The 21,692-nt window shown below is 49.5% G+C and overlaps 1 protein-coding gene across 2 annotated transcripts in view; it reads right to left on the reverse strand.

The window, feature by feature from the left end:
• Positions 1-1,443: 1,443 nt before the first annotated feature.
• LOC136964041 (transcription factor 4-like) overlaps positions 1,444-21,692 on the reverse strand; it is a gene marked incomplete in the record, with an annotated part of 88,316 nt that continues 68,067 nt past the window's right edge. The window contains 5 exon segments of one of the 2 annotated variants that reach the window (XM_067257921.1): positions 1,444-6,904; positions 8,025-8,157; positions 8,501-8,730; positions 9,425-9,569; positions 11,632-11,752. In XM_067257921.1, coding sequence (XP_067114022.1) covers positions 6,856-6,904; positions 8,025-8,157; positions 8,501-8,730; positions 9,425-9,569; positions 11,632-11,752 — 678 coding nt within the window. 2 annotated transcript variants of the gene reach the window in all.

Raw genomic sequence — 21,692 nt, forward strand, 5'->3', positions numbered from 1 at the left:
TAAAAACCTCTCGTGACGCTTTGTTTGCTTGTGGGAGGATTGTTAATACTTACACTCGCGAACGAGGGACACTGGCCATGAAACTGAGAGGTAAACATTCTCACAGAACAAGCATACCGCATTGCTAGATAAACGTGTGGCTCACACTTGGGTTCCCCGCACCAAAGATGACAAAGTATCAATCCCTACATCTGCCAAACACAGGAATACACAAACCACAAGAACCCCACATCTTTTCAGCAGTGCACAAGATAGTTTAAGAGTTACTCAACTAAAGGAAGGCCACAGGTCCAATTGAGCAACCTTACAGCCACGCCTGACATTCCACTGTTAGACCGTTGGCTGTCTGACTAAACTCCAAGACTAAAGTACTTGAGTCCTAGGAAATAGAAAGGAAATGACATTGATAAAGTATAAAGCCACTTCTGGACAGTTAGGTTCGAGAGAGACTGGGACCTGTGTGGCAGGTACAAGTACGAGAGAGCATGCCTCCACTAGGAGTGGCACCAGATCGAACCTTGAGTCACAGTGCCGATCAGCTATGTCAGACCAAGCCTCAGGGGGAGATTGTGAAACACTGACATCAGGCACTTGGCTGTGCTTTACTCATGAAGATGCATGTAAGAATCCACATCAGGCAAGATCTCCTCTCATCTCAACTTCATGATCAACTGAGATTAGATAATGGGTTGGGTCGATCTCCAAGCATAATATCGAAATTATGTCTGACAGTTTTCTAAATCCAATATTTCAAGGAGACAGGAATTTAAAAGTTGACAACACTTTACTTTTTCTGTCTAATGTTGCGGTAAAGTTAATTAAGTTCCCACTTGAACGAATGGGGCTTTAACAGACCAAAACAACAAAGAAGCACAAATTGTTTTTTGTTTCCACACTTTCCCTTGACTAGATGTAATGACATCATCCCACTCCGAACAAGCAGTGCAGCTTTCCCAGCCAGTGACTCAAGCTGGAGAGTCATTGTCTGTGGTTTAAGCCCTTAATTTCAGAGACATGAGTGATCAGGTAAATCTCATAAACTCTTAAATTCAAGCCGTGAGTCAACCAATCAGAGTCATCTGAACATGATGAGGAACCACAGAGGAACATGCAGTGAGAGACAAGGCAGGCCTAGGCATCTACCATCTCTTTCCATGCCAGACCCTGATGTGAAATCCGACTCCGAAAATCGTACGGACATCTATCCACGAAATCAGGTTGGCTATCTCTAAATCTAACCCTACTGTTTCATGACGGGGATGTTTTTCATTATGTGAAAGCCCAAAACAAACCAGGTTCTACTTCGTACAGTACAGTCCATCTTGATCCTAGGTGTTGGCTGAAGACACCTTCTTAAGACACTTAGGACGTAAACTGTACTGTTCTTTCTTATATTAATTGTTTGCTATGAACAACAACAAAAAGCAAGACCCATGAAAGCGCTAGGTTATAAAAATGGCACATTTATTGCTACAGAACGGTCATGTACATGACTTCATTGAATAACTACAAGATGAAAAACAACAGGCAATAGCCTACGATGGTCTGGCTTGAAGACACTCCAGCACACAACCTGTTTGGACACTTCTACTAATCCGAAAAAAGTAATAATAATAAACAACAATAATAATAATAATAAACAACGTAAAACAAACTAAAGAATACAACAGAAAAGCAGAAAGAATTACGAAAAAAGTAAAAAAAAGAAGAAGAAAGGAACAAAAATTCAAAACACACGCACCAAAATACTTGAAAAAAGGCTTGAGGCACTCAGCCACACATTGGAAAGAAAGTGTAACTGTTTATCTTTTATATTTCTTTAGAATCACTGCTGTAGGTTCGATGGGACTCTCTCTGTGTCTGTCTGTCCCCACCACTGAAAACACCATACAGTTTCGTCTTAGTAACACATGGTAAAATAACATCTTTAAATAGTAAAATAAAGTAACAAACTTTTACTTTGAATGGTTCCAAAAATCTACAAACGGGAATATTTAGAATAGGACATTTTCAATGTTTTGTTATTTCCTCAATATTCCTGGTATAAAAGGATTGCCCCTGCTAAAAATAAGCCAAATATAATTTGTTTTAAATTTAGGTACTGTTTTTCTATGATAGGGTGCATTAGTCTATTTCATAGCAAAAGAGCACTAGACAAAGGAAGCTTTAACAAAAAGCCAGGCACTGATACATGGTAATTCTCTGCTTAATGTATTTTTTCTTCACTTAATTGCATCACAAGTAACAATAAGAATGAAAAAGGCCACAGTTCATATATTTTCACCATTACATATGTCTAGAATACTCTGAAATGAACATGTTTAAACCACTCCACAAAGATGACTCAAACAAGAGAAGAATGACTACCCAGATCAAATAAGCAGCCATTGAAACCATGGTGCCACCGTTTTTTTTTTCTTAGACTTTGCGATACATATATATTACTTTATATCTTCCAGTCTATTAGTTGTTTACATTTTGTGCTTGTTCATGGTTCACTGGAAACGAGTGAATGCTTCCGTACTATGTTGTATTGTTTTGCCATGAGATATCAGATGAGCATGATCAGTCATTGTTTTCAATACACCCTCACCTCCGAAATGCAGTGTAGTCAAACATGACTCTTGAGTAACTGAACAATACGGAAGACTGGATCTGTACAAATTGCATACTTGACTTGACTGACAGGTGTCACTGTTCATTTCTGGCAAAACTAGAAGACAAAAATTAGGCTCATCCGAACTTCAAATTAAAAGCTAAATTCAGGCCTCGTCCTAAAAAAGGTGCACATATCTGCATTTTATATCCCTACAGCCACTGAGGATAATCTGTAGGATATGGACACAAAATGTGGATCGAGTCACATTCTTAAAACAGTCTGAATGGTGTTTCTTGTGGTGTTAACTACAAATTGTACTTAGTTAAATCTGGTAATTAATAAGTCAATTCCAGATGACTCTTTTGTTAGCTTTCACTGACATAATAATTCTAAAGGTGATTTATGACACAAAGAGCATACTTAGCAATATTGACAATATCGAAAACATTGGCAGGTTTTTTTTCTGGCAGTGGATGTAAATAATTCTCTTAAATCAATGCAGTTGTTAAAAAACACGGAGCCCCCCTATGATTGTTCATTTTATTATCGTTCAGTTTTACAAAATGAGTCTTGTGTTTTCTGCCAAAAGCAGCACCACTCAAACACCCATGCTAACCATTCGTATAAAATGCAGGTTTTTTCATTCTTTTGCACACTGAAAATACACTGTACTTTGCTCAATTACCAAATATCAGCTTTGTGTTGCTGTTTGTGTTCATCTGTGCTCCTGTAATGAAATATACCCTTAATAGGAACTGTCATCATCTGTTTACTCTTGAAAACACAGATCTACCTGTGTCTTGCCATTAGAATTGACCAGTATCCACCTCATATATGCCCGATTGGTATATATGATGGGACAAATCTTTTGTTGTGAAGGTGGGACTGATAAATGCGGTATCTCTTCAGCACCCAATAAAGACCTTTTACAGTGACAATGTGGCCATTTAAAAAGGTTTCTCTGGAGAGCAAGCGTTGTCAATGATAACAGTTAACAGGGGTGGGGGGGTGGGGGGGAAACAAGCTTAGAGAAAGCTCTCAGTCACTGACAGGAGAGATGCACATGTGCTCAAAGCTGGAATCAAACACGAGTCTTCGAAGGAAAGACATGCTCAACCCAGTGAGCTGGACTTTTAGTGTTAGATCAGTGAGAAAGCTAATCTTCAGGTCTATGGCTGCGTGACCAGGATGAAAAACAAATGTCCTTTTGCTACAGAGACAAGACACAAATTTGAGAAATTGAATTCTGGAGTATAGAACCTACAACAGATTTGGATGTTTAATGCAGAGAACATATGAAACGAGACCTTGCAAAAACTGTATGTAAGCACTCAGGGAAGCAGGGTAAATCTCATACAAAGTGTTTGTCCCAGGTCCAATGAAAATAGCTTTGCGAGAACTCGAAAGCTGGATTTAGATGGCGAACACTGCAATAATTGACAGAAAAAGGATTTGCACACGTCACCTCTTTTTGGGGAAATAGCTGAAAGGATTGTTGTATGCAGTGAACGCACCCGCAGCCCTCTATCGAATCGAAATTGAACACTATATTAACATCAAATCGACGATGAGGGGGTTTATTCCTAGACAATCATGCTGTTCATGAACCCTCTAACGAAGGACGTTTCCAGGTGAGATACATTAAGGAACAAGGTGCAGGATGGCATCTGACAGACACATGTTTAGCACCCAAGCTAGAACTGGAGGACAAATAACCTGGGATGACCTGGGAGAATTTAGTTCTGTTGTTTGTAGGGAACCGGTCAACAGAGTGGGCAGTAGACGTAACAGTGAGCCGAAAGCTAAACCATGACTCACAAGTGCCATTTACTGAACTTTAATTTTGGCACCTGGCTACATTGACCAGACAAATACAACCATCATACAACGGAAACAAGTCATCTCTCACTCCCCGAAAGTTGTTACTCCACCAAATCCACATGAACCCTGTGCATAATGACTATTTACACAATTTCTTCAAAAATACAATTAAAAATGGTAATGTCATGAGCATGGAGCATGAAATACATATTATATACCTTTTCGATTTCCAATCCCCCATCCCTCCAAAATGTTCCCGGAAATATAAACATAAATGTTGAAAAATGATTTTGAAGTTGTTGACCTCACTACATTTTCAATGTGACACATATTCAACACACACTGAATTACTTTTTCATCTTTTAACAAAAAACTGATACAACGTATTTTCTAAACACAAAATAACGACAGTCTACATGTAAAAATATAACTTTTACATACACAATTTCAAAATAATGGTAAGTTTGCATTTGTTGCATACAATTTACAAATGTCTGTGTTTTCCTTAGACAGCTGAATAGCAGTGATTGGAGCAGAGGGAACTCCCATCCCTTTTGTCCTCTGGAGGATGCCGTACAGTCAGTGTGATGTCACGGCACGTCAGAGATTTAGATCAAAGTCATGTCTCTTGAAAAGTAACACTGAGATGCCTCTCCACCTCTCGGCCCATCTTTGAGAAAATAATTCATCCCCCCAAAACAAGCTCTCATTTGAAAACGGCACCTTCCTTATATACTGTATATATTTTACATTTATATATATCAATTTTCAAATAGATTCTTCTCCAGTCTCAGTGCCTCATGTTGATTGGATAACTGAAACCACGTTAAAAACAGCTGCCGACAAACGTCAGCAAGTTGTGGTTCGCTTTTTTCCGACAGAGAAACCAGAACAGACAAAGAATAAGAGAAAGATAAAAAAGAGGAGAAAATCCGTTTTACACATACAACCACACACTTGTACTGAGGACTACAGTGGCCCACGGACAAGCCATATTGATAAAAAGCCGATAGCTATAATACAATGCTCAATAACAGACGTGTTGTTCACTATGGAAACAGGCTGCAACTTGGAGTAGAGGGGGGGGGGGGGGGGGGTCTGAAGAAAGAGAACCGGGGAGGATCATCTGACTAAAACCAGGGGTATGTTCAGGAGCACGCCTTCTAATTACATATAAGCATACAGTACATTAAATACAGTTTATCCAAAAAAATACTTTTTTTTCCTTTTTACTTTTTTTAAATCCCAGGTCGTAAAAAACCTGACTGCATAGTCCTAATAACTAACGGTTCCCTAAGCTTGCATCCTAAAAAGTTCAGATAAATGTCCTCCTCTGGCATTTGAATGATATGAACTCTAAAAGGCACGTTGGTAGAAGTGAATGTTCAAATTGCATCTCTGGGGCTTGGGAGGGGGGTGGGGGCCTGGGTCTTGGAGGGACGAGGGGGGGGGCAGAGCGGACACTGGTAGGGGGGGCTTAGATGTGCTAGACATGAAGGGGAGTTCAACCAGACAGATCAAACGACAATAGGACTGCTTGGATGGATCCCCTCAAATTGAGTGTCATCATGGGGGGGGTGAGTAATCTCATTCTGACCTAGGTGCAGCCCCCCGCCCCTCCCCCTTCCTTTTCTCTCAAGCCTTCATCTAATTTGTCACATGGAGTAACTAGGAGTAGTACTACCAATGGCCTAATGACCAATCAGAAGCTCCTGTTGTCCCACCCATCCACAAGAATGGCCAAATAAATTGTGTCTGAATATCTGAATCAGGTCATTATTTGCTGGTTTTACGTGGCTGCAGGGGGCACCAATGATTCCCTCTCTCTCTCTCCTCTGCTATACAGCCCGACTCACCAAGGTAAGCCCAAGGCTAGAATTGTTTAACCCTAAATTCATCTGTTCGGCTCCAAAAGAAGTACACTTTTTCATTATTGCAAATTCTTGAAATTCAACATAATTTCTAGCTTTTTTTTTAAGTGATAGCCCCTCCCATCGAGACTGAATGATTGATTTTGTATATAACTATCTGACTTTATGCATCCAAGAGGAGTTCAGGCACGACAGCAAGTGTTCCACAGTGTGGAGAGGATTGCCATTCAGTCAAAGGGCTGCGTTCAACAGCTCTGCAACATTGTTACAACATAATGATATGTTTGAAGAGTCCCCCATTGAGTTGCACTTTTTTTTTTCTTCAGTTTTATATATATTTTTGATCCTTTCCTCGTACTGTATATATAACCTTTTTTAAATTGGGAATGCTGAAAAGAAGAAAAAGAAGAATCTCTTGTATCTGTAATCCATAGCCAATATACATGTGGTGGTAAGTTGGTTCGTTTCGAAAGGAGACAAAGGGATCAGGGAAAACAAATGATGCCGTTGGTCGGGGTTGTCAGTTGATTGGCGTGACTGAGTGGCAGGAACAGAGGAACGTTGTCAAAGGAAGTGATCGCTCATCATTTTAATGAACTCCGGCAGCTTGGAACTGAAGAGGGGCGGAGAGAGAGCGAGGGTTACTGACACTGCGGCGCGCACTCACCTGTCCCTGTACAAACACCCCCAAAAAAACACCGGACCCAGGCGTGCGACTGGATCCGTTACGGGCACACGACAAACACCAGACCCAAACACGCACACACGCTCAGACGACTTCTAATCGCGATGTGGGCCAACGGGACACCCACATCTCGCTCCACATCATCCCGCTACTGTACGTGATGCTCTGCCACTGGTGCATGATGGGAGTGCGAGGAGGTGTGGCTTGATGACAGTGTCGCCCCCCGCGCTCTTTGATGTCTGGAATGGGACCGTGCTGCAGGACTGAGTGACTCTTCGGACCCTCGTTGGGCTTCAGGGCCTCTAGAAATCTTCCTCGAGAGGGAAGTGATCCGATCCGCCCTTATCTTAGACACGTGTAGTGTACCACGACCTTTGGTACTTTGCGCTGTGAATTGGTGATAACCGAGCATTCTTACCTCTCATAAACACGCGTGCACGCACACACACACAGACACACACACACACAGTACACGCACATGCACTTTGTACACACATGCTGATACACATAATGAGGTGACAGATTTTCACCTGGTGAGTTCAAGGAAATCACAGCAGAAACAAACACATTAATGACACACACACACACACACAGAGAAACACACAGACAGACATTAAAAGCACACTTACTGCCAATCTGTTGTTAAAATGTACCCGGTGTTTTGAATCAAATGAATAGGGTTTGTGGTGTTAGCCAGCCCCAAAGTTATCAGTAGTGCCATTCACAGAAAACTATGCATCTCTGCTCTTGCAAATCTATTTTGATTAGCATCCGACAATAACCCTTGTGTCATTATTGTGCTTCTTCGTTTAGGAAGTCTTTTCATTTACATATTATAGAGAGGTAAGCAGAGTAACTGTGCTGGACTGATAACACTTTGAAATAGTATTCCATTATTTTTATTTTTTTATGGAGCCAGATTAAATTGTATTTCCAATTATTTTATTTTTTCTATTTTGTTCGGTTAATGGCAAATCATGGTACAAATATGAAACAGCAGATTAGTTTAAAGTGAAATCCTCTGACCATTTATGGGGTGGCTTTTTACATTTGTCCCATGGGGTTGGAGGCGTCGCCCATGGCGTGGTGGGCGGCGGCCAAGGAGAGGGACGGCCCGTCGGACGAGCCCTTCTCCTCCTCCCGTCTCTTCAGACACGCGGCCTTCGGATTCAGGTTCCTCTCTGGAATACGCACACGCACGCACACACACACGTACACACGACCTCAGTCAAAAAATGGGAGACGGGGGGCTTTCTTCTTCAAACAGAAATAGCTCATGAGCCCCCCTGTTCATATTTGTATTGAGCCAGGAGCCCAAATGGCACGCATTCCCCTTGCTTCCTCAAAAACCCGCAACGGCGCCACCAAGTGGGGGTTAGGTGCCCACCTACACCTGAGGGTGGGGGTGTCCATCTGGAGCCAGGTGTCCATCTAAGACTGAGGTCCTGTGTCTAGGTTAGGAGTCCTATGTGTGTGTGTGTGGAGGTGTGGAGGAGGGGTGTCTCCTCTCGGAGGGACCCTGACCTCGGACTTGCTGCTCCAGGCTGAGGATGACGGCCACGGCCTGGTGGAGGATGAGCAGCTTGGTCTGGGGCTTGTCGCTCTTCAGGTGCAGCTGCACCATGCGGCCCAGCTCCTTGAAGGCCTCGTTGATGTCCCGCACCCGCAGGCGCTCGCGGGCGTTGTTGGCCATCCTCCTCTCCTTCTCCCGCTCGATCTTCTGCTCCGGGGAGAGGTCCTCGTCATCGGCGTTGCTGCGGGGGGGCCAATGGGGGTGGAGGAGGAGGGGGAGGTGAAAGTGGAAGTGGAGGAGGAGTGGGGATTCAGGGATGGAAGTTCAGTCACAATCACAAACAAACACACTATCGACAGATATGCCAACTATTTGTATGCTTGAGATCACATACGGTTCTTCCTTTTGCAAACCAGACCTTTCTATTGTCATCATTTGGGATTCGAATGGTTCAGATTAGTCATTCCAGGTAGAAGTCTTATAAACCCCGAACGGTGTTTATCCTGGGATGGGGGGGGGGTGCACATAGTGTACCGTTGGGAATCTGGAAAAAGGGGGGCTACTCTTGTGTGTGAGAGGCAGCTAAAACCAGGCTCAAGACCATGGTAGGACAGCGGAATCGGCCAAAAGATGAGCATGTGTGTGTGTGTGTGTGTAAAGCACAGGTGTGGCTGTAGAGAGTGTGTGTGTGAAATAGAAGCTTAAGTGTGTGCACTCACTGAAAACCCCCAGAAAAAGGCACTGACAGCGTGAGAACATTGCAAGTGTGCGAGTGCGCCTGAAACAATGTCACATGGCGGGCCATCCGAGTCGTCTGATTCCGACATTCATTTAGCCGCCCCTCGAAAGCACACCGATCGCTTCGTCCGACTCCCACGAGAGGGAGTTGGACGAAGCGAGCACTGACGGGGCGGGGCCTAATCCTAGATCTTGACCTGTCGATGGACTTGAGATCCTTGTTATCCAGGTCCTCCTTCTTGGGCTCCTTGCCGTCTTGGAGGTTCTCGTCCCCCTCGTCCTCCGACTTGATCTCCGAGCTGACCGACGAGGCGCTCTGGCCCTGCAGACCGCTGGACAGTGCTGGAGGGGGGGGGGGGGCAGAGTGACATCACAGCGTTAGGATACATGGACGATAAACCTTCGTCTTCATCGACGAGGGAGATCAGAACGGGCTGGCGTCCGTAGACCCCGGTTTCATTGACACACGGGGGCTTTCGGCTCGCTTCGTTTGGAGGTCAGCTCAAGGATGGGAGCGAGTCTGTGTTCACTGGACGAGTGCCAGCCATTATCTATAGACATTTATTATCTTTTGAATGATCAGACAGTGATGGAACCCCCACATGAATAGGGATTAATGCGTGTGTGTGTTTTTAGCTGTGCGTGCGTGTGTGTGTGGGGGTCTGTCTGTGCCAGGCTATTACTAGCTGGAGAGATGGGGGGTTGGGAGGGACAAACAGGAGGGAGACAGGGGGAGTGTCTGGGGGGGGGGGGGGACGACACACAAAAGAGGTTCGACGAGTCTAAGAATCGCCCCCCCCCCCCCCCCCCCCCCACCCCACCCCCCGCCCTTTTCTCACCCCCCGGTGGGAGAATACTGCTGTCTTTGTTTGACGTCACTCTCGGTGGGTCGGTGCCAACTTTCGCTGTCAACAGAAAACACTCCCTTTTCTGTTTCCCACACCCGCGACGGAGACCCTCGCGCAGACAGAGAGGCACAAAATGCCCTCGGCGGCAGAGACGCACACAGACACAAAATGGCGCCGTGCCGGCTGCCTGTGCGGTGGGATCACGGCTAGCTGTCTGGTCACGACTCGACTCCAGTCCCAGGGCACAATCCCTTGCTTGTTTATGCATGCTGCAAGGGGCTGAATGGGCCTAAAGCACAGAGTATAAAGTGACTTTGTGCTTCCAAACACCCCCCCCCTCCCCCTCCATCAAAACAGGCCAAACATGCTAAACAAAGCTTCGCAGCTCAAAGCGGCCAGCTTTCTCCCCTCCCCACCTCGACTTTCCCAGAGTCGGGGAGCGAGCTCGTGTGGCGTCGTTGCGATTGCGCGGCAGGGAACGCCAAAGCTAAACTGCACCCCTGGGTTCATGCAGCCGACCCCAGCCGAGGTAAAGAGACTTCCTGTGCTTACAGGAAATGATGCCGAGTGGCCGCAATAACTCGATTATACAGCTTAATTCCCCCTCGGTCCTCCGAGCCAGAGCAGAGAGGAGGTGATCCGTGGCCGGGAGTAAGAGGAAAAGCCACAATCCTGCAACTGCTTCGCTCCACTCCTGCCAATAACACTTTAATATCCATTATTTATTTATAGTCTCTCAGCCTTGTCTGGCCTCCTCTGGTCTGGACTGGCTGTGGAGGACTGTGGCGGAGAGGAGTGAGTTTCTCTCCTTAGCTTTATAGCGCTCAACACCTCATTAACCACTTGGCTTCGGTCGCCGTGCATACACGCACACACACGCTTGTTGCCAAGGCGGTGATTTTTTGGTCCTTTAAACAAGCCCCGGGGCTAATTGGCTTCATAGGACTCCGTCATGTGCAATTTCCGTCTACATATTCATATCTGAAAATAATATACGTGTGTTCTCTGTGACCTCATTGTTACTTGGACGTTAAAGTTGCGGTGTGCCGAATGAACTGGTTTTACTGTCGTCGTGTGGCTGGCTTGTTGAGATTGCTGGCTACTGTAAACGCTTTATTCTTGTAGACGTGTTTTTTTTTGGTGTGTGTGCGTTTGTTTGTCGTCCCTTTCTGTGTCTTTTTCATTCCACCGGTGATGTCGGTGTTTGGTGTCAGCCGTTTCCAAGGCCACGGCAGCCGCGTTGCGCGTGGTGAACTGCGGCGCATTTGAAGCGCGCGTCCGTCTCTGTGGGAGAGGTGGATACTGTTCTCCGTCAGGAACTGGGTCCTGCGTTCTAGAACAGTCTACAGGGGCCCAGCGGGACGCCTGTCTGCAGCTCTGGCTCCCGTCGTTCCCTCAGTGAGCGTCGACATAACCTTGACCCCCCCCCCCCCCCCCCGACCCCCCGCCCCAACACAAAGACACACGCCCACACCAAGAGAAACACACATGCTCACACCCCAACAAAGACACACACACACCGCACATCCAAAAGAGAGAGAGACACACACACTCACCCCGGTAAGGGTCCGGCTGGGTGAGATCGGGCGAGGTGGCTGACTGCACGGGGAGCTGGGGGACCGGCACTTGGTGGCTGCCACGGAGACCCGCGCTGCCGTCTTCTCTGTGAGACCCCACCTGCGGACAGACACACACACACGGCCCAACTCTTTAGCGACGAGGCTCCGCTCCCGAGCGCGTAACGCTCGCGAGAATTCGACACACGGTTCCTTTATGCAGAAACGGAGGAGGATGCATTCCTGACTTTTCACAGTTAAAACAAATCTGATTTTTTTCCTTCATCGGCCTTGCCCTCCCTTTTTACCCGGCCGCTCTCCATGGGTGAAGTGCCGCGTGTGACCTGCAGAGGGCAGCCTCACGCTGCGCATTTCAGCGACGGAACCAGACAGCGCCCGCGCGCGCCCGCTTTCGCATCTTCCCGTCGCTGCAGCCGAACCTGCCGTAGCTGCTCAGGCAGGTAAAATACAAAATGATCTCCCAGGGTGCCTCTGTGGAGCTCACTGATTCACATCCATCTGTCTTCCATCATGTCCGCCAACACAACTGACAATTATCTTAATGCCCATATGTTTAATTGTGGGCTTCCTAATTCCCCCGACAGAATCGGCAGATCCAGCAGGAATTGCGATTTGGCACAAGTTTTTCATCTCTCTCTCTCTCTCTCTCTCTCTCTCTCCTCTCTTTTCTATGGGTTGAGGGATAGAATCGGAGGAGGACCTGCCACTTTCTTCTCTCTCCCTGTCGGTAATTCCAGCTAAGCCTCTGACAGAGCAGCCCCGAGATGTCAGCCACGGCTCCCCCCGCTTGATGCAAATATCAGAAAATGTCGAACGGCTTTGCGGGGAAGAGCAGGCAGAGAGCGTTCCAAGCCGGCGTTTGTTTGCTCGTCTTTCATCACAACACGGCTCCCCAAATGCAAAATGGCACCACCCTGGCTGAGGATGGAAGGGGCTGGCATACATATTTAATAAAAGGTTTTAACGTCGGGGAAGAAAAAAAAAACGCTGGGTAAATTAGTATCGCAATGGGAGCCTGGCAAACGCGGGGCCGTCGCTAGGGGAGACGCGCTCCCGGTGTCGCGCTGTCATCTGTGCCGGTGTTAATCAGGGGGACGGCGCTTGAAACGCCCGCGCCACCGCCCTCGTTATGCGTGGGTGGGGGGGAGGCGCCAAACTTTCTGGGTCAAGTGCGGAGCTGAGCTGTTCTCTGGCAACTTTTTTTTGATAAGTGTGAGAAGGCAGCAGGGGAGGTTATTGGGTGTCCACCACGCAATATAATGCCACCCTCCCCCCCCACCCCCCTTCTAGCCCCATTTGATCATGATTAGAATATGGAAATAAAAAGATCTGAGGGGGGTTCCTTGGATTGCCCCGTGTGCTTTGTCCACTTCCCCTTCTTGTGTGCGTGTCTGAGAATGTGTATATGTGTGTGTGTGTGTTTGGGGTGTGCAGCGCAGGGAGTCGTGCGGGAAGCCGCGGCAGAGCAGCCGTGCAGCAGTCTGGAGTCGGAGTCAGGAGGAGACGAGACGCGTGACGGACAGGAGCAGATGGCATCGTGGCATTCTGCACTGATGCTGTCAACGCTTGCCTGGCTGTGCCACCCCCAACCCCCCCCCCCCCCAGGACGCTCCACCTCAGAGAGGACCCCTGAGGATGGCTGGGGGGGAGGTGGGTGGGAGGGGGTGCCGACCAAGGTTCCCATGGATCCGCGGTGCCATTCAAAAACTTAGGGCTGGGAAGATGCCCCCAGGCGCGGCTCATTAGGAGCCAGCATTAGAGGCAAGTATTAGGGGTAAGTGTTTAGCGCTAGCATTAGGAGCTAGCATTAGAGGCAAGTATTAGGGGTAAGTGTTTAGCGCTAGCATTAGGAGCTAGCATTATGAGCTTATGTTAGGAGCTAAGATTAGAAGCGAGCGTCAGGAGCTAGTATTAGGAGCTAGCATCAGGAGCTAGCGTCGGTAGCTAGTGTTAGGAGCTTGCGTCAGGAAGTAATGTTAGCCACGGCGCTGCAATGCAGAGCCGGATGGGCTCGTTAGCCCTACGGTACCCCATCCCGCCTCCCCTCCCCCCTCCATTGGAGCCGGCGCTGGGATTGGATGGAGAGCAGGCCCCTCCCCCCTGACAGCACCTTTAGATGAGAGGCAGGAACACAGCCCTGATGCCAGCATGGGTGAGAGCCCAGGGATTAAAGAAATAAACACACACACACAAATCAGAATAATCAGCCGCCACTCAGTGGCCCCTGACAGGCTATCTCCCAGAGACAGGGCCCGGGCGTAATCGCTACCTCATGTTGACAGAGCTCTGCCTAGGTGCGGGCTACCGCACACAGGAGAGCCCTTGTGCTGAATGTATGTTTCGTCGCACGACATTACAAAGTTCTATTAAATATGAATGAACCTGCCAGGCGGTGACACACTTTCTGTCTGAGGCAGCAGCTACTGGATGGATGTGAGGTTTCTCTGTGTCGACGGCACGGCACAGGAATATGGGTCATATTTCAGGTACTTTAAGAGACACCATCTTACAAAAATACCAAATTAAGTTAAAAGTAATAAAGATTAGCGTGGTTCCGATTTCATGTGAATTGCGCAGGTTTTATCAAATGCTTTGCCTTTTGCCTTTTAACAAAGGGAAAAATCCAAAGAAGAAAAAAGAAAAAAAGACCCGGAGAGGAAAGGCAGAGTGGAAAATTGTTTCCTTGTGAGTGTGCAGTCATAAACAGGGCCATTACTGTGTAAACGCCGCTGAACGCCAGCCTCGGACTCAAGGAGCTTAAAGATGAAATGTGACGTTCGCCCAGTCATCGGCCGCTAATGAAAGAAACCACTGCTGTCCTGTCTGCAGCACCCACATTACCTCGCAGTGCTGCCGAGGTAACTATCACACGCTGGAGTGCTCTGGTTCGAGTGGTTCCATATGTAGCCGGGCTGACTGGCTGTTTGTATATTAGTCGTTATTAGCATGGGGCTAAGTACTGACCGTGACCGGGACCCTCACCGGTGTCAAAGAACGAGACCATCCTAGAGCCAGCCCACATGGGCGTACTTTGTACTGCGGTAATCCCAAATACAGACCTCTGAGAAGGACATGGTGGAGGGCGGGCGAACTCTCCCAAGTCACAGCTACCTACTACCTCAGGTGGATACTTTATAGAAACTCGCACATTTTTGCCAAAATACCGGGAGGAGGGAGTAAGGTGCAAAAAAAAAGCGCTAGATCTTTCCTAGAAGCCCTGGAACTGTTCTTCGACTTAAAAAGACATGCCTAGTGTGAAAATGCATCAACACCTAAACATCACAGTTGGCTTCTTCAGACCTGAAAATACCTGCAACATGCAAAATGCCCTCAACCGGTGTCGGAAATGTGCTAAATGTGTGTGATCGCAGTGTGCACGCTTTGGTAGTGAAAGCAATTCCCAAAGTATCTCCAGCCAAACATCTCCACAACTTGACAAAAACAACTGCAGCAACATGCTCTGGGATTACAGTTGTAGATCAAATACACGTGTTACTCCTCATACGCGTACAGAAAGTGCCTATAAATGTACTGTATCTACCTCATACTCAGTATATCTGTATCTACGTGAGCGTGGACTCGTGTGGCGGTGTGTGTGTGTGTGTGGGAAGCCAAGGTCAGAGGGTAAATCAGTAGACCATCCATCAGAAAGCCACACAATGGGCCGTGTTTATGGCCCTAAAAATAGAGGCCCTTCTTCCAAACAATTGAAAGTGAAACACAAAAGCCTCGTCCCAGCAGAAAGAGGACAAAGAACGAGGAAAGAAAAAGGGAAGACAAAAAAATCGGTGCTCATTTGGAAAGAATAGTTTACACGGCTTATGAATGGTTGGAACAAATTGACTTCCTCCACGGGTGAAAGAATCGAAATGATGGCGACTTGAGACAATCCAGTGTTTATTTGAGGTGTCGGGACCTCCGGTGAGATCATGGTGAACAGGATGAGGGGCGCAAGTGAAGGACTACATTTCCTGCTATGAGATGAGGCCCAAGCTGGCCCGGGTGCGGAGAAGGACGTCGTGCTCGCCTCGGTCTGACACTGTGCTGTGGAGCCTGGGCCATGACAATGCCATTAACTGACTTAGAAGTTGATTTCCCCTGGCGGTCCTCGCACCTACTCCGGTCCTAGCTCCAGGCCCCTCCGTAGCCCCAACCAGACCTCGGTCCTCATTCCAGACCAGCTTAGCCTACTTATAGCCCCAGCCCCAGGCCCGCACGTCTCAGCCACACTGCACCACAGCTGCTACGCATTTGGAGGGGCCTGGGAGTGCAGATGTAGCGTCTTTAGATGTTAATTCAATTAAGAGAAGGAGCTGTTTAAAGAGCTGAGAGAGCCTTCTATAAGAGGAGGAAGGAGGAGGGGGGTGGGGGGAGAGAAGGAGGGGGAGGGGCTGGAAACATGGGGGTCTACAAGTCAAGGGGCTAGCCACTGGTTCAGTGGTCCACACCGAGTTGACAATGATACGCACATTGATGTGAGGAAGAGGGTTATATTTACAGTCGTATAATTGGTGTTAAGTGTTACAGTATATGAAATGTGTGTGTGCAGTGTGTGTCGATTCAGCATGAGGGGTGTGGAGGTGGACCCAGGGGTCTCTGTGAGGAGGCGGAGGGCCAGGCTGGCTGCTTGTCAGCGCTGGACTGGGTTTTTACTGAGGGGGGAGACAAGCGGGGCATATCTTTCACATGATTTCATTTCCTTGTCGTAGATTAGCTGTGCATTCTCTCTCTCTCTCCCCCCCCCTCCTCTCTCTTTCACTCTCTCTCTCTCTCTCTCTCTCTCTCTCTCTCTATCTCTCTCTCTCTCTCCCCACAGCTGTTCGGCGCAGGATCCCTGGCAAAAGGGATGCCGCTCAGATGTCTTAGAAGAACCGTACGCAGCCATTTTCATGTTTCATGTCGAACTTGTTCGGCAACATAAGCGGTGCAGATTACAAGGAAGATTAGTGAGAATATGCTCTTTTCATCGGCCCTGTGTCCGACCCTCACTCAAATCTGGCCAGGCATGATGCTGGGGATAGCTCTCCTCTAAAGGAGCTTTAATATCCATCCAGCAGCTTAGAGCCCTTCAGCTGATGAATTGCCTTGAGATAAACAGAAACTAAACATATTTTGAATTTTTTACTCATCTCAGACCTGAGAATCCGTGTGTTTTTTTTTTTTGATCACTTAGGGTTATTTGCGTCTCTGTGATACTGTTAAATCTGCCGGGCCACAGAAATGGCTGTGGTGACGCCTCCCTCCAGCAGGTGGCGAACTGTGGCTGCAACCCGGCAGGCCTTTAGACGTGCCATGGAAAAGCAGCATCACAGAGTCATGTTCACTATGTGTGTGTGTGTGTGTGTGTGGAGGGCAGAATAGCGTGCCTTTGTGCGTCCCAGACATACCAGTTTATAGCCCCCCCCCCCCCCCCAACTTCCTGGGCTTTAGTCATGGACAAGTGTTTGTGTGCCCCCTTTCGTAACTCAGAGCTCGCCTCACAGACTCCGTCACAGTGGAATATTTTGTTAACCCCCTCGACGGTGTCTGGCGTGGAAACTTAAACCTCCATGTTGTCCGCATGCGTGGTGTTTCCCGCGAGCGAGAGAGACACATAGACGACTGTGAGGTCAGGTACGATGAGGACACGCTCGCAAGGGAGATGTGGGCGAATTCTCCTTCGACGCGCAACGCTCTGCTTCGAAGGACTCCACGGGCTAGGCCACGTGGTCGGAGTGGGATTCGCGTTCGTTGGCGATCGCCTCGCTCCTGTTCTGTTTCAAACCCCCTGCTTTTAAGATCCATCGTCTCGATCCGAAACCTTAATCCCTCAACGTTTTACCTCACCAAACGAGAGGTTTACGGGGGGGGGGGGGGGAGCACGGGCGGAGGGTCGCTACGTTAGCGGGACGTTGTTCCGACACCCTTCACAGGCTGGTTTTGACGTGCGGCTGAGAGGACAGGGTAGACGCAGAGCGAGACACGTCTCAAGGGCGTGTTTGCATACTCTGGCACGTCTGTGACACAGGACCGTGGTGTGGACAAGCCTCTCGGAAGGTGTTGCAGAGTGAGACGGCACTACACTGTTTCTCCCTCTCTCTCTCCCTCTCTCACTCTCTCCCTCTGTCTCTCCTCTCTCTCTCCCTCCCTCCTCTCTCTCTTTCCTTTCCTTTCCTATTCTTTTATCACCATCCTCCCCCTCTTTTCTCCGTATGTCTCTCTCCGTCAAATAGTTATCCTTTCCTCCTGCTGCCCCCCCGTCACAACTGTCTCCCTCCTTCTCTCTCCCCTCCTCCAAGCAAAACTCAGAGACGGTCGGAATATCTCTGTGGCTGCCGTCCAGTCAGGTTGTGCTCTCTGCCTCCTGTGACCCCCCTCTCTCCCGCCACCCCCCCCCCCTGTCCCCAAGTGGACAAATCGTAGTTACGGGGGGATAACATGACCCGGGGTCGCCCAGTTAAGCCGGCTGGAGTTGACAATAACGTTCCCCCTCTTAACGTCTTTCCAAGTTCGGCTCTAATGCCCAGATCCTCCGCCCTCCAGACTGTTTATGCGGGCTTACGACTCTATTTACAGTGAAAGGGAGACAATTCTAGAAGGTATTACGCCACATTTGGTATGTTCCTACTGGCCAGTGAACCGACGGGCCCTCTAAAACCTGCTTAGATGAACGCTCAGTCTGGATGGCCGGAGAGAAGAGTTAAGTAGAAGGGATAAGAGATTAGTCCATCAGACTTCACCTCGCTAGTCAGCCGGCACACATGAGTATGTGAGTGTGTTTGCGTGTTTTTGTTAAGATGGGAGATTTAGTGAGAGATGAGTAGGGTGGGTGGTTGTTATGTAGCGGCTCTCAAAATCATTATTTCGGGACTGATACGTATTTCGCTAAAGAGCTTTAAGACACAGGAAGCATGGGGGGTGGGGGGGGGGGCTATGCAGTCCAACATGACGTCACACGCACTCACTTGTTCAACTATGAACCAGAATCAAACTCACGACGTCCGCCGTTGGGTTTGTGTGTGTGTGCGTGTGTGGGTGGGATAGTGCACACTCACAGCCAAACCTCCCGAGTTCTCTCTTCCTACACGCACGCACACGCGCACACTACCCCTATCTCCAAAGGTCTTTACTGCCACATCATGGGAACACCTGCTTTCCCAGTGACCTCAGCCTCTCATCCCCCCCGACTGCAGTCTTGGAAGAAATAGCAGCTCTCCAAACATGATCCAGCTGGTTCTCACTGAGGAGGGGGGGGGGGGGGGTGGGGGGGGGGGGGGGGTGGGTGGATAATAAGGTGCGTGTTCATTTAGCATTGTTGTCCAAAGAGCCGTGCAGAGGGGAATCCAACATGTGAGCTCTTGATCTGCCGTCGAATGCCCTATCGCTGTGCCGTCCACACCCCCTATCTACATGGATGTCATGCGCAGCCCAAAGCACCCCCAAAGACCAAAATCAAACATTTTACAGAACGTGAGAAGCAGAACGCGGATAGAGGAAGCGAATGGAAAAAGAAATGAGAAAAGAGAAAGAAAAGAGAAAAAAAAACACTTTCGGGAGCTATTGTATGGAAAGAAAATCCAGACCAGTCAATTGCAGTGTCTGGCTCCTTTCAGAGGGTGTGTGTGTGTGTGTGTGCGTGTGTGTGTGCGCATGTGTGTGCGTGTGCAAGAGTGTGAGCAGTGGGAGTATACAGTAAATCAGAGATGAGAATAGCAGATGGCTGGATGTGAATTAAGTCGAGTAATCACTAGGACCCAGCGGGGAGCTGGGAGGAACATCCACGGCAACGCCGGCCACTCTCAGCGCCACGCTCGCCGGGTAGACCGCGAGCGCGCGCGCGCTTGGGTTTGATGTTAAATCGCCTCTCTCAAGTCGGCGACGACTTCATATTTCTTCCCCCACTTGAAAAGGTACTCGGCGAGCTGGCGTTTAAATGGGGCTTTTCTTTCCTAGGAAAGGTTAGGTGGATAAATAAATATTTCGGAGGACGGGCCGGGGGGGGTGAGTCCGTAGCGGCGGGCGGGAGCCTGGTACAGAAACCAGAGGCCGAGGATGTGACAGACCACCACTCTGGGTGAAATAAATGACTCGTACTGGTCTAATCAACACGACCCCCCCCCCGCCCGAGTACGGCCTTCCAACACGATCCCTGTGTTTACTCAGGAGGGGCAACAGTCCCGCACTTATTAAGGCCGAAGGAAAACACAGCTCATTAGTGGCGGGAAAAAACGACCGGCCCACGGCGCCGCCCGCGGCCACCTCTCCCGACTCTGAGGAGAGGAGAACTTTTTCGGGCCCGAGTGCCCCCCCCCATTCCCCCTCCCGGCACGAGGAACAGAACGAATAACGGGAGGGATGGAACGGGCCGCAGAGGAGAGGAAAGGAAAGAGAGAGCGACGACGAGCCGTCGAGAGAGGAGAAACGGAAGGACGGGAAACGGGACAGATAGGGGTCGAAGGAGGAGGCGAAGGAGCCCCGTGGACAGTCCCGAGGCCTCTCAGGCCCTGATCCACTCCAGGGTCCGACCGCCTTTGCGTTCACCGGGAAGAGCCGCAGTCCGGCCCGACGGAACCGCGCCCCCCTGGTGGGTCCGTGCGGCGGGAGTCTGGCCCGGCCCACGGGGGGAGGGGGGGGGGGAGACTCCCGGAGAGAGGCTCAGGTGAAGCGGGAGTAGGCGGCAGCTGGGCAGACGTGCGTGAGAAGGGGATAATCGCATGGGGGAGAGCGGGGGAGGGAGGGGTCGAGTCGGACCCTCGGGCCCACGCCCCGCCCCGGCGAGCCTCTCTCTCCTCGGCCGGCCACAGGTGCTCCCCATTTAGAGGGGGCCGGGCTCCGGAACGCTCTCCGACTCTCCGGGTGAAATACTTTGAACGAAGAACAAAAGGGGTATGTGGAGGGGGGGGCCGTGTGTTTGGACAAGTGGTTTTGGAGTATATGGGGGTCCCTGGGGGTGTGGGGTTGTTTGTTTGTTTGTTTGTTTGTTTGAGTGCAACTGTCTGAGTGTTTACATGTACGTCGAAGTTCCCCGACGGGGCCATTTGTGTCGGCCGATGTGAGCCCTTCCCGCCCGCGCACGAGGCCCCCCCCCCCGAATTGAACGGAGGGAGGGGGGAACGAGGGATGGAAAGAGAGCGTGGGTGAAGGGCAAGGCGAAGAGGACGCGTCGCGCTTTGAGCGTATGACGTGCGCACACTGAAGCGCACCCAGTCAAGTTTGCGTGCGTGCGTGCGCGAGCGTGTATACGTGAGCGTGTGTACATTTGAGAGTGTGTGTGTGTGTGTGCGGTGCCTCCTGCTCTGCTCCATGTGTTCTCTCTGTGCCTCCCACTGCTCTTTTATTCTCCACAGCTGGCTGGGGCTTTATGGCTTGTTTCAAGTCGACAAAAAAAAAACAACCCCCAAAAAAAAACTACCTTAAATATGGAAAAGATTACCAGCATCTTCCTTGATGTTTTGAAGTGAGCCTTCTCCTGGCCCCTCCTCCTTCTCCCTTCAACTCCTCGTGTGGAACATATCAAATGGTCAGAGGCTGGGGGCTGGGGATGAGGCTGGGGCGGGGGCTGGGGCCTGAGGCTGGGGTTTGACTACATGCTAAAGCCATTTCCTTTATTTACTCGCGGTCTGCCTGCGCTTGGCCAGGCAAGGTGGCCAGTCTATACACTCCTGCTCCAGCCGCTGATAGACCCAGGCCAGCACACCCTGGTAACAAGTGCACAGGGGAATAACCTCCAACCGTGTTGATACAAGTACCAGGGCACCAACTGCTCACTTCTCCAGACCCTTTAGTGTTAGTGTGTGTGTGTATGTGTGTGTGTATGTGTGTGTGTGAAGAGAAGGAGGGGCCGGTCCCAATTGCATCAACATGTCACGCATTCCTCGGACCTGTTCCGCAAACATGTGGTTATGCTCAGGCCCGGAGTTTCTAGAGGAGGAGGAGAAGGAGGCGGAGCTGACAGCCCCCCCTCACAGACCCCTCGCTCTGTCCCTCCTCCTCTCCTCCTCACCGACTCCCCCCGACCCCGCCACGGCTCCGCCCCCGCCGCCCCGCGGGTCACAAGGCGC

The sequence above is a fragment of the Osmerus mordax genome, chromosome 20 (genome assembly GCF_038355195.1).
Source record: "Osmerus mordax isolate fOsmMor3 chromosome 20, fOsmMor3.pri, whole genome shotgun sequence".
Lineage (NCBI taxonomy): Eukaryota > Metazoa > Chordata > Actinopteri > Osmeriformes > Osmeridae > Osmerus > Osmerus mordax.